Source organism: Hyperoodon ampullatus (assembly GCF_949752795.1).
Source record: "Hyperoodon ampullatus genome assembly, chromosome: 4".
NCBI lineage: Eukaryota > Metazoa > Chordata > Mammalia > Artiodactyla > Ziphiidae > Hyperoodon > Hyperoodon ampullatus.
This window is the reverse complement of record NC_136917.1, coordinates 114,645,545-114,658,495: the sequence shown is the minus strand read 5'-3', so window position 1 is coordinate 114,658,495 and position 12,951 is coordinate 114,645,545. Positions and strand designations below refer to the sequence as shown.

Below are 12,951 nucleotides of genomic sequence, written 5' to 3'. Positions count from 1 at the left end.
GCCCATGAAACAACATCAAACATGATGAAAACAGACTTGAAAAGAGTTTTACACTGGGGCTTGCCCTTTTGCTGGTATTTGAACTCCATCCCTATGTGAACTAGCACTTGAGCAACCACATGGAAAGAGACCCCAGTCATCCCAGCTGAGACCACTGTAAACCTGCCAACCCCAGCCAATCTACCTGGTGACCACAGAAGCATAAGTGAACCTAACCAAGATCCGCTGATCCCAGCAGAGACAAAAGAACCCACCCAGCTGAGCCTAACCCAAATGCCATCCCACAGAATAGTGAAATAAATAAATAGCGTTTGTTTTAAACTACTAAATTTGGGCTGATATTTAACAAGGACAACAGATAACTGATACACTCATCTATAGCTTTTTACTGTTTACGTAACATTTACTATATCATTGAATAACTGAAGTATACACAAGCACCACTTTGGGAAAAGGTAATCAAATATCAGTACCTGTACAATGATCATTACTCTACAAGATGGCCTTTTCTGCAGATTCTTCTAACTATGTAGTAAGAATAATCAAGAAGACATTTTAAAGGACAGATAGCAATCAACATGAAATCTTAACAGTTAATTAAAAAAAATTTAAAGACCACATCCTGAAAGTATACTGTATATTTTGTATTTAGCTTTCTTAGACAAAACTATCTGAGGACTCCTTAAGGCCCAAATATTAGGGATTATGGTCTAAGAAATCATTTTGGGTTTTTTTTTTAACTTACGTAGCATCTTACAATGGTAAAAGACAGTACAAGACAACTTTAGTTGTCCATATGTCCTATCTTTCCAAAAATGTTTAGTTTCAAAGATGGCTGACTAAATAAATAAGTAAATGTCTCTTAGGACATAGCAAAAGTAAGTATTACCAAAAAGGCTGAAGATTATTATACTATGGTTGACATGCTATAATTTGGTTGGCTCACATCACAACATGAAAATTGTGTTAATAGGCTAGTAATATAAAAAAAGGCAAATCCTTTCAAGCAAAAGTTGAGGAGCATATTTTCATAATAATGTGGCTGGACTTGTCCCTGGTTTCTAAAAGAGAGCTGGGCCCCTCAGAGCTCACCTGAGTTTATGCTAATGAGATGACACATGGTGGACCCCTGGACAATTTAAGGATGGGGACTGGCCATGTGGGGAATATGAACCATGCAATTAGAGGGTTGGGGCTTTGAGCCATGGGATATCATCCTGACCTCCCAACCTGGGGGAGCAAGGAGGGGATGGCAGGGAGAGAAGGGCTAGAAATTGAGTTCAATCATGAGGCAAATAAGTGAAACAATCATTCCCATGTAATCAAACCCCAATAAAATCTCTTGACACCCAGAGCTTGAGTGAGCTTCCTCACTGGTGATATGCATTGATGTGCTGAAAGGGTGATGTGTCCTGAGGACACAGAAGCCTTACATTTGGGACCCTCCTAGACCTTGCCCTATACATCTCTACATTTGGCTAGTCCCGATCATATCCTTTGTAATAAAACTGTAATCATAAGTATAGTGCTTTCCTGAATTCTGTTAGTCATTCTAGAGAATTATCAAACCTGAGCGGGTAGTAGGAATTTTTAGTTAATTGGTCAGAAGTGCAGGTGGCCTGGGAACCCTGGAGATTGCAGCTGTGACTGAGGTGAAGGGACTGTTGTACACGACTGTGCCCTTAACCTTTAAAATTCAACCTAACTCCAGGTAGTGCCAGAATTGCACTGTACATGGGAAAAGCAACTAAATACCAAAAACATAGAACGAGCAAAGACAAGGTTAAAAAACATCAGCAGTGATAATGAGTATTAGAAATAATCATAGTAGCACTCATCCACTGAGTCAAAAATGGAAGGAAAAAAAGACAGTATCAAAGGCAAAAGAGAAAATTAAGAGATGATAGGGGAATAACTGATAAGGACAAGAGAAGTGGAGTTAGAGAGTTAGGATGGCATGCAACATGTACACTTAATAGTTGAGGGAGTCATTCATTCATTTAACAACTAGTAATAACCTGCTACATGTAAGGCACTGTGCCAGGTACTAAAGATACTGTGGTGAATAAAAAAATAACATGGCCCTCACTCTCATCTAGAGAGGAACATAAATATTATACAGTTACACAATTAATTGTGTAATTGTTATTAAGGCTACAAAGGATAAGCATATAGTTGAACAAAGTCTTAATAAAACAGATATACAGATCAATAATAAGCTAAATCTACAGTTCTAAGACCTACGCACCTTCATCTCTATTTGCAAATATATTAAACACGACATTATACATGTTAGCAAGGAAGTACAGAATAATGTACATTTTAAAGGGTTTCACAAATAACAAAAAATTCAGATTAAATACTTACCTTACCTTCCACTAAAAACAGTACATTCCTGGAAGGTACCTGATATTTAAACATTTCCCATATTGGTTCTCAAATTTAGCTTCACCTTAATATACAATTAAAACTCCCATCAACATTTTAAAGTCATACACTTCCTTTAAACTAATGAGAATATTTGTGAGTATTCAAAAGACCAAAAAAAAAAAAAAAAAACCTGAAACAAACAAAAATAACCATAAAATCACCAGAAATGACATCCCAACTTTTGGGCAAAAAGACTTCAGACACATATTTCATCAAGAGGCAGAGGTCAATTTCTACTAAATGTTATTAATGATCAGTTTTGAAATTTTTAGAAAAGCTGGATTAATTCTGAAGTTGTTTTTAACATACAATTCCCTAAAAACTCTTTCCAAACAGTAGTCAATTGGAAAACCAGAGTTTCTTACCTGTAATCATCTAACTGTACCAGAAACCGTACAATATCATGATGAGCTTTCAGTACAAGCAGTTCAGTGTAGGGGTTCTGGGTTTGTTCTTCACCTATTGTCTGTAAAGGAGATTGCTTGTAATGGGGGGAAAAAAGAGAGAAAAAAAGGGATAAAATGATTTATGATAAAAGATCACATTTGAATAAAACACATGGTATGCATCTAAGAACACAAGGTTTAAAAAACTGTAAGATATTATGTTCTAATACTATATATTATTTCCCCTAATATCAAGTAACTGCCAATTTAACATAAAACATTTCTCTTACCACAAATCCACATCATAAATTTTAAATTTTGAACTCAAAATAAATTTTTAAAGGGTGTATTTTGTTTTATGGAAATTACACCTCAATAAACCTGACCTAAAAAAATCAACGGGCCAGGGGCTTCCCTGGTGGCGCAGTGGTTGAGAGTTCACCTGCCGATGCAGGGGACACGGGTTTGTGCCCCGGTCTGGGAGGATCCCACATGCCACGGAGTGGCTGGGCCTGTGAGCCATGGCTGCTGAGCCTGCGCGTCTGGAGCCTGCGCATCCGGAGCCTGTGCTCCGCAACGGGAGAGGCCACAACAGTGAGAGGCCCGCGTACCACAAAAAAAAAAAAAAAAAAAAAAAATCAATGGGCCAAACCAACACAATATTTTAGGATGGATGTTTGCCAATTAAAACTTGGCAGAAACAAAACTGAAGGTCAAAGGGGTAAAATATAGACTAAAACAGTGCCTACCCCATTATAGGCACTCAACACATGTTTACTGAATAAATAAAGGAAGAAATGAAATAATTCAGTCAATGAATTCAATAAATTCAACTTCAGACAATAATATTGATAAAGATAACTGGTAACATTTACAGAGTATTAAGCTCAGTCCTAAACCTACACACCTTCATCCCTATTTGCAAACATATGGGCGGCAGTCCATATGCCACACACTGTGTAAAGCACATATGGCTTATAACTCACCCAATAATTCTGTAAGGAAGATCTTATCAACCCGATTTCTATAGTCAAACCCAGTAATATTTCATGATAAAAACCTGTGTTCTTAACCTCTGAACTGCAATTTCTCAAACCTGACACTACTGACATTTTGGACTAGGTAATTCTTTTGTTGAGGGCTTTCCTGTGCATTGAAGGATGTTCAACATCATCCCTGGCTTCTACACACTAGATGCCAATAGAAATCCAACCTCTCTCCCCACCCCCAAATCGTGACAATCAAAAATATCTCTGGACATTGCCAAATGTCCTCTAAGGGGCAAAATCATCCCAGCAGACAAACACTGCTTAAACTAGAAGCCTGGATACAAAGTTCTTGCATAATTAGGGGAAAATCTTTGGTTCTGATAATGTACAGATTCACAGCAGTTCTAAAACTGAAGTACTTTTACATGAAGAAATGTACAATTTAACACGCATGAATTTTTTTTTAATTCACCCTCAAAGCAGTAATTTTTTATTTATCCCATCTCCCTTCTAGCAGTGGTTCTGATGAGAAAAGCAAAGGCAAGAAATCTGAAAACTGTATACCACTTCCCCCAAATGAAAGCTTGCCAAGAAGCACTGCAGAATTAGTTAATCAAATTCTACAACTAATCAAATAATCAGGTTAATACATAATTGTCATATATATCACAAATGGACTAATCACTTTTCCACAATTCTTTCATAATCTTTAGAATTCAAGCCTATCTGAAATAAGCCTAATTTTAAATAAGAAATACTTCTTAAAAATTAGACAATAAGCCTCAACTGCAAAAATATGAGGAAGTTAAAACGGAGAAGTAACGTTGCTTACAACCACCCAAGTTTTTTTTTAACAATCAAAACAAATATTTTCTATGAAAAATAAAAGGGAATTCAACACAAATTCTATTCTTCAGTGACATATGAAATAAATTCCAGACCTCGACACTTTTCAGGTTCCAAAATTATTTTATTCACAACATTTCAAATGTAAATCTCATTAGTCTGGTCAGTTATTCAGGCCCATGAAGAAAGTGTGACTATGGAACCCAAAACAGTAGCTATAACATAATTTTTTTGACTTTTAAGCAAATTATTTTTTAAAATAATTATATCTTTTTTGGTTTTATATAAATAATCAAATTAATTTCATATTCCATGAGCAAGCATCAGTTGATGTTGGGAAGCGACACCATATCAAACAAACCAGAAGTGTAAATCTGCAGTCACCGTTTCTTAGTCTCTACCAAACCGGATACTTTTTCTATTGAAATGAGACTGGTTTACGTGGGGAGACTAGTTAAGGGTCCTTGAGCCTGTTGCTGAACTACGTCAGTTTCAGTTTCCACACCTAGTGGAACATGGATTTACCTCTCAGGGAAAGAGCCCCCGCAATCCACCCCCGTCGACCCCGGCGACCCCGCCCCCGCAACCCGCAGGCCCCGCCTCCGCCGGGTCTCCCTCATCCGGTCAGGATCCCGGCTCACACAAGCCGCAGCTCCGGCAAGCAAAGCCTCTGCGGTGGCAGGCAGGGTCCACCCCGGGGTTTACCTCGGCCAGTCCCTGAGGTTCTCGGCCTCCCCCGATCAGCCATCGCAACATCCGGGCAGCGACGGCGTTTCACGGGCCTAGGCCCCAGTCAGCCCGAACTCCGCGCCAGGCTCAGCCTTTCTCCTACCTCTCTGGTAGCAGCTCAATGGAGGCGCTAATACCTGCCTTCTCAGATTTGCCCAAAATACGAAGTACGAAGCAGAGCGCAACGAATAGGGAAGACTTTTGTCCCCAAAGAGCTGCCGTACCCACCCGCAAGAGGTTTGGTTAAGGGTAGCCGCCAGGGGAGCAGCAGCCGAAAGCTAGGGTGTCCGCGGAGGTTCAGAGGCCCGCGCGGCACCGAGTGAGCACGCGCGGGCGTCGCCTGATTTGCGCGCACAGAGCCTGGGTAGTTCGAGCGGCCCCTGGTGGACACGCGGAACGCAGCAACTGGAGCCCGTCGTTGCGCAAGTGCTTGCCAAGAATAAATAGTCCCCTCCCTTTTTAGATGGCTTTTGCATCTTTCACTTGGCAAGCTTGGGGACCAGGAAGCCTTTCCATCTCCCGGCGGTTTCCTAAAGAGCTGCCTGGAGAAGGTGTACTTCAGTAGGCTTTTTCATCCGGGCTAATCCCAGTGGCACGTGTGTACACCATAATAAATCTGGCCAGTATTTATTGTGTGCTGTAGTACTGTGCTAAGACTTTACATAAATCCTCACAGTAACCCTATACTGCCTATACTCCCTATTTTATAAAGAAGCTGACCTCTGAAAGATTGGGTAGTTTGTCTATGGATAACAGCTAGAAAGTGGCTACACACACTGGAACCAAATATCCTAGCTCCAAAATTAGTGCTCTTAACTGTATGCTATACTGTTTCACATAATCTCCCTAAAGAACAGAAGGCACTACACATCCTCTTTTTTTGACTTTTTTTGTTGAAGTATAGTTTATTTACAATGTTTCAGGTGTACAGCAAAGTGATTCAGTTATACATATATATTCCTTTTCAGGTTTTTTCCTTTATACAAGATATTGAACATAGTTACCTGTGCTGTTCAGGTTTTTGTTGTTTATTCAATATTTTATGTATGATGGTGTGTATCTGTTAATCCAAAACTCCTAATTTATCCCTCCCCCCCTTTCCCCTTTGATAACCATTAGTTTTCTATGTCTGTGAGTCTATTTCTCTTTTGTAAATAAGTTTGTATCATTTTTTTAGATTCCACATATAAGTGATATATGATATTTGTCTTTCTCTGACTTACTTAGTATGATAATCTCTAGGTCCATCCATGTTGCTGCAAATGGCATTATTTCATTCTTTTTTATGGCTGAGTAGTATTTCATTGTGTATACGTACCATATCTTCTTTATCCACTCATCTGTCCATGGACATTTAGACTGCTTCCATGTTGTGGCTGTTGTAAATAGTGCTGCTATGAACAATGGGGTGCATGTGTTCAAGTTAAGAGTTTTCTCTGGATATATGCCCAGGAGTGGGGTTGCTGGATCATATGGTAGCTCTATTTTTAGTTTTTTAAGGAACCTCCATACTGTATCCATAGTGGCCGCACCAATTTACATTCTCACCAACAGTGTAGGAGGGTTCCCTTTTCTCCCCACCCTCTCCAGCATTTATTATTTGTAGACTTTGATGATGGTCATTCTAACTGCTATGAGGGAATACCTCATTGTAGTTCTGATTTGCATTTCTCTAATCATTAGCAATGTTGAGCATCTTTTCATGTGCCTCTTGGCCATCAGTATGTCTTCTCTATAGAAATGTCTATTTAGGTTTTGATTGGGTTGTTTGAGTTTTGTGATAATGAGCTGTATGAGCTGTTTCTATATTTTGGAAATTAATCCCTTCTCGGTCACATCATTTGCAAATATTTCTCCCATTCCGTAGGTTGCATTTTCATTTTGTTTATAGTTTCCTTTGCTGTACAAAGGCTTTTAAGTTTAATTAGGTCCCATTTATTATTGCTTTTGTTTCCATTACTCTGGAAACAGATCCCAAAAAATATTGCTATGATTTATGTCAAAGAGTGTTCTGCCTATGTTTTCCTCTAAGAGTTTTATAGTATCCCAGTCTTACATTTAAGTTTTTAATCCATTTTTAATTTATTTTTGTATATGGTGTTAGAGAATGTTCTAGTTTCATACTTTTACATGTAGCTGTCCAGTTTTCCCAGCACCACTTATTGAAGAGACAATCTTTTCTCCACTGTATATTCTTGCCTCCTTTGTTGTAGATTAATTGACCATAAGTGCATGGGTTTATTTCTGGGCTTTCTACCCTATTCCATTGATCTATGTGTCTATTTTTGTGTCTGTACCATACTGTTCTGATGACTGTAGCTTTGTAGTATAGTCTGAAGTCAGGAAGGGTAATTTCTCCAGCTCCATTCTTCTTTTTTAAGATTGTTTTGGCTATTTGCAGGTTTTTGTGTTCCCATACAAATTTTAAAATTTTTCGTTCCAGTTCTGTGAAAAATGCCATTAGTAATTTGATAGGGATTGCATTCAGTCTGTAGATTGCCTTGGAAAGTATGCTCATTTTAATAATATTGATTCTTCCAATCCAAAAACACAGTATATCTTTCCATCTGTGTGTGCTGTCTTCAATTTCTTTCATCAGCATCTTATAGTTTTCAGAAAACAGGTCTTTTGCCTTGTTTATTCCTAGGTATTTTATTCTTTATGATATGATGGTAAATGGGATTATTTCCTTCATTTCTCTTTCTGATAGTTCATTGTTAGTTTATAGAAATGCAACATATTTCTGTATATTAATTTTGTATCAGGCAACTTTACCAAATTCACTGATGAGCTCTCATAGTTTTCTGATGGCATCTTTAGGATTTTCTATGTATAGTATCATGTCCTCTGCAAACAGTCACAGTTTTACTTCTTCCTTTCCCATCTGGACTCCTTTTCTTTTTCTTCTCTGATTGCTGTGACTAGGACTTACAAAACTATTTTGACTAAAAGTGGCAAGAGTGGGCATCCTTGTCTTGTTCCTGATATTAGAGGGAATACTTTCAGCTTTTCACGGTTCAGTATGATGTTAGCTGTGGGCTTGTCATATATGGCCTTTATTATGTTGAGGTATGTTCCTTCTAAGCCCATTTTTAGGAGAATTTTAATCATAAATGGATGTTCAATTTTATCAAAAGCTTTTTCTGCATCTATTGAGATGATCATATGGCTTTAACTCTATTTGTTAATGTGGTGTATCACACTGACTGACTTGTGCATACTGAAAAATACTTGCATCCCCGGGATAAATCTCACTTGATCATGGTGTATGATCATTTTAATGTGCTGTTGCATTCAGTTTGCTAGCATTTGGTTGAGTATTTTTGCATCTATTTTCATCAGTGATATTAGCCTGTAATTTTCTCCTTTTGTGATATCTTTGTCTGGTTTTGGTATGAGGGTGATGGTGGCCTCATAGAATGAGTTTGGAAGTGTTCCTTACACTGAAATTTTTTGGAATAGTTTCAAAAAGGATAGGTGTTAAGTATTCTTTAAATGTTTGGTAGAATTCACCTGTGAAGTCATCTGGTCCTGGACTTTTGTTTGTTGGGAGTTTACTGAATCAATTTCAGTACTGGTAATTGTTCTGTTCATATTTTCTATTTCTTCCTGGTTCAGTCCAGGGAGATTGTACCTTTCTAAGAATGTATCTATTTATTCTACGTTGTCCATTTTATTGGTGTATAAATTGGTGCTCATAGTAGTCTCCTATGATGCTTTGTATTTCTGTGGTGTTGGTTATAACCTCTTTTTCATTTTTTTATTTTATTGAGGTATAGTTGATTTACACTGTTGTGGTAATTTTTACTGTACACCAGAGTGATTCAGTTTTATACACACACACACATTCTTTTTCATATTCTTTTCCATTATGGTTTATCACAGGATATTGAATATAGTTCCCTATGCTATACAGTCAGACCTTGTTGTTTATTCGTTCTACACATAATAGTTTGCATCTACTAATCCCAAGCTCCCAATCCATCCCTCCCCAAACCCTCTCCCCCTTGGCAACCACAAGTCTGTTCTCTACATCTGTAAGTCTCTTTCTATTTTGTAGATAAGTTCATTTGTGTCATATTTTAGATTCCACGTGTAAGTGATATCATATGGTATTTGTTTTTCTGACTTACTTCACTTAGTATGATAATCTCTAAGTCCATCCATGTTGCTGCACATGGCATTATCCATTTTCATTTCCGATTTTACTGATTTGGGCCTTCTCCCTTTTTTTCTTGATAAGTCTAGCTAAAAGTTTATCAATTTTGTTTATCTTTCAAATAACCAGCTTTTAGTTTTATTAATCTTTTCTATTCCTTTTTAGTCTTCATTTCATTTATTTTTTCTCTGATCTCTTTCATTTCTTTCCTTCTACTAACTTTGGTTTTGTTTGTTCTTCTTTCTCTATTTGCTCATATCCTCTATTTTTACTACTAGATTTCCATAGGTACTCAAAGGGCTGTGGTTCTCTATTCTGGGTGCATATCAGAATTACTGGGTAGCTTCTGAAAATATATATATTCCTGGTTTCCACCCCAGATTTATTAAAATAATGTCTATGGTTAGAACATAGAAATCAGGTATTGGGGAAAGTTCCTCAGGTTATTCTCATGAGTAGCAAGGGTGGAGAATCACTGGTCTAGGGACTACATATGTCGGTAAAAGTTCATATATATATTTCCATATGCGATTGTTAGGTTCAAATAAAGGTGCTAGCAGTAAATTCTTATAGAAAACCTACCACAAGTGTCCCAACCAATGCATGAACTCAATAAACATTACTGGTCACAGATTCACTAGAGATACTAAAAGGAATCATATAAAATTGCTGCCCTTTAAGATCAAGGCAGAATGTACTACACACCAGTAAGAAAAGGCCATACACTCTAAGGTACGTTAGTTATGCGCAGCTACCCAATCTAACTGACAGTTTTTAGAGAACTAGGATCTCCCATGATTCATCTCTGTATTCATTTTGAGTGCACTTCATGAAGGAACACTCCCAAGGGTCAGAAGAAGGTTGCCTTCAGTGTGCTATTCCCAAATTGGAGTCTGCATACATTTGAAGACAAGACCAAAACAGACTAGCCCTAGGAAAAGGGGGATATAAGATAAGTTAAACAAAAACCCAAGAACAGGGCTTCCCTGGTGGCGCAGTGGTTGGGGGTCCACCTGCCGATGCGGGGGGTGCGGGTTCGTGCCCCGGTCCGGGAGAATCCCACATGACGCGGAGCGGCTGGGCCCATGAGCCATGGCCGCTGGGCCTGCACGTCTGGATCCTGTGCTCCACAATGGGAGAGGCCACAACAGTGAGAGGCCCGCATAACGCAAAAAAAAAAAAAAAAAAAAAAAAAAAAAACCCAAGAACACCAAAATTTTAGTCCTGGATGGACAATCTTCAAGTGAGGCAACATGGCTGCCCTGGTAGCCTAAATTTTATTCTTCTGATTTACCACATTCTTTGAGGGTTTGTCCACTGCCTCATTACTGTGATCTAAGGAACACTCTTCTGATCCTTAAAGCACTAGTCCAGGGATGAACAATTCCTCCCTTGCTTCCTTTTAGGACAACTGACAAAAACTTTATAAAAGAGTATATTAGAGTAACCTTAGGAAAGCCAAAAGAGTGGGAAGCACTAAGAATCCATCTCTCCACCTAGACAACCATACTGGTAGAAACTGTGTGAACTATTTTGGAACTCTGAAATCTATTAAAAAGCTTGCAGCGAAAGGGCAGACAGCAGAAGCAAGAAGAACTACAAACCTGCAACCTGTGGAACAAAAACCACAATCACAGAAAGACAGACAGGATGAAAAAGCAGAGGGCTATGTACCAGAAGAAGGAACAAGATAAAAGCCCAGAAAAACAACTAAATGAAATGGAGATAGGCAACCTTCCAGAAAAAGAATTCAGAATAATGAGAGTGAAAATGATCCAGGACCTCGGAAAAAGAATGGAGGCAAAGATCGATAAGATGCAAGAAATGTTTAACAAAGACTTACAAAAATTAAACAACAAATACCTAAAAGAATTAAAGAACAAACAAACAGAGGTGAACAATACAATAACTGAAATGAAAAATACACTAGAAGGAATCAACAGCAGAATAACTGAGACAGAAGAACGGATAAGTGACCTGGAAGACAGAATGGTGGACTTCACTGCTGCAGAACAGAATAAAGAAAAAAGAATAAAAAGAAATGAAGACAGCCTAAGAGACCTCTGGGACAACATTAAACGCAACAATATCCGCACTATAGGGGTCCCAGAAGGAGAAGAGAGAGAGAGAGGACCCAAGAAAATATTTGAAGAGATTATAGTCAAAAACTTCCCTAACATGGGAAAGGAAATGGCCACCCAAGTCCAGGAAGCGCAGAGAGTCCCAGGCTGGATAAACCAAAGGAGAAACACGCCGAAACACACAGTAATCAAATTGACAAAAATTAAACACAAAAAAAATTATTGAAAGCAGCAAGGGAAAAACAACAAATAACATACAAGGGAACTCCCATAAGGTTAACAGCTGATTTCTCAGCAGAAACTCTACAAGCCAAAAGCGAGTGGCATAACGTATTTAAAGTGATAAAAGGGAAGAACGTACAACCAAGATTACCTGGCAAGGATCTAATTCAGATTCTATGGAGAAATCAAAAGCTTTACAGACAAGCAAAAGCTAAGAGAATTCAGCACCACCAAACCAGCTCTGCAACAAATGCTACAGGAACTTCTCTAAGTGGGAAACACAAGACAAAAAAAGAACCTACAAAATCAAACCCATAACAATTAAGAAAATGGTAATAAGAAGATATATATTGATAATTACTTTAAACGTGAATGGATTAAATGCTCCAACCAAAATACACAGGCTCACTGAATAGATACAAAAAAAAGATCCATATCTTTTTTTACATGCTGTCTACAAGAGACCCACTTCACACATAAGGACACAGACCAAAAGTGAGGGGATGGAAAAAGATATTCCATGCAAATGGAAATCGAAAGAAAGCTGGAGTAGCAATACTCATATCAGATAAAATAGACTTTAAAGAATGTTACAAGAGACAAGGAAGGACACTACACAGTGATCAAGGGATCAATCCAAGAAGAATATATAACAATTATAAATATATTTGCACCCAACACAGGAGCACCTCAATACATAGGGCACCTGCTAACAACTATAAAAGAGGAAATCGACAGTAACACAATAATAGTGGGGGATTTTAACACCTCACTTACACCAATGGACAAATCATCCAAACAGAAAATTAATAAGGAAACACAAGCTTTAAAGGACACAATAGACCAAAAAGATTTAATTGATATTTATAGGACATTCCATCCAAAAACAGCAGATTACACTTTCTTCTCAAGTGCGCACAGAACATTCTCCAGGACAGATCACATCTTGGCTCACAAATTAAGCTGCAGTAAATTTAAGAAAACTGAAACCATATCAAGCATCTTTTCTTACTACAACGCTCTGATATTAGTAATCAATTATAAGGAAAAAAACGTAAAAAACACAGACAGGTGGAGGCTAAACAATACGTTACTAAATAACCAAGAGA

At 38.0% G+C, this 12,951-nt stretch overlaps 1 protein-coding gene across 1 annotated transcript in view; it reads right to left on the bottom strand.

The window, feature by feature from the left end:
• Positions 1–5,407, bottom strand: part of WDR41 (WD repeat domain 41) — a gene marked incomplete at its 5' end in the record, with an annotated part of 44,887 nt that extends 39,480 nt beyond the window's left edge. The window contains 2 exons of the mRNA XM_079703472.1: positions 2,796–2,911; positions 5,357–5,407. Of these exons, the coding sequence (XP_079559598.1) occupies positions 2,796–2,911; positions 5,357–5,407 (167 nt within the window). The remainder of the gene's footprint in view (positions 1–2,795; positions 2,912–5,356) is intronic.
• Between the last annotated feature and the right edge of the window lie 7,544 nt (positions 5,408–12,951).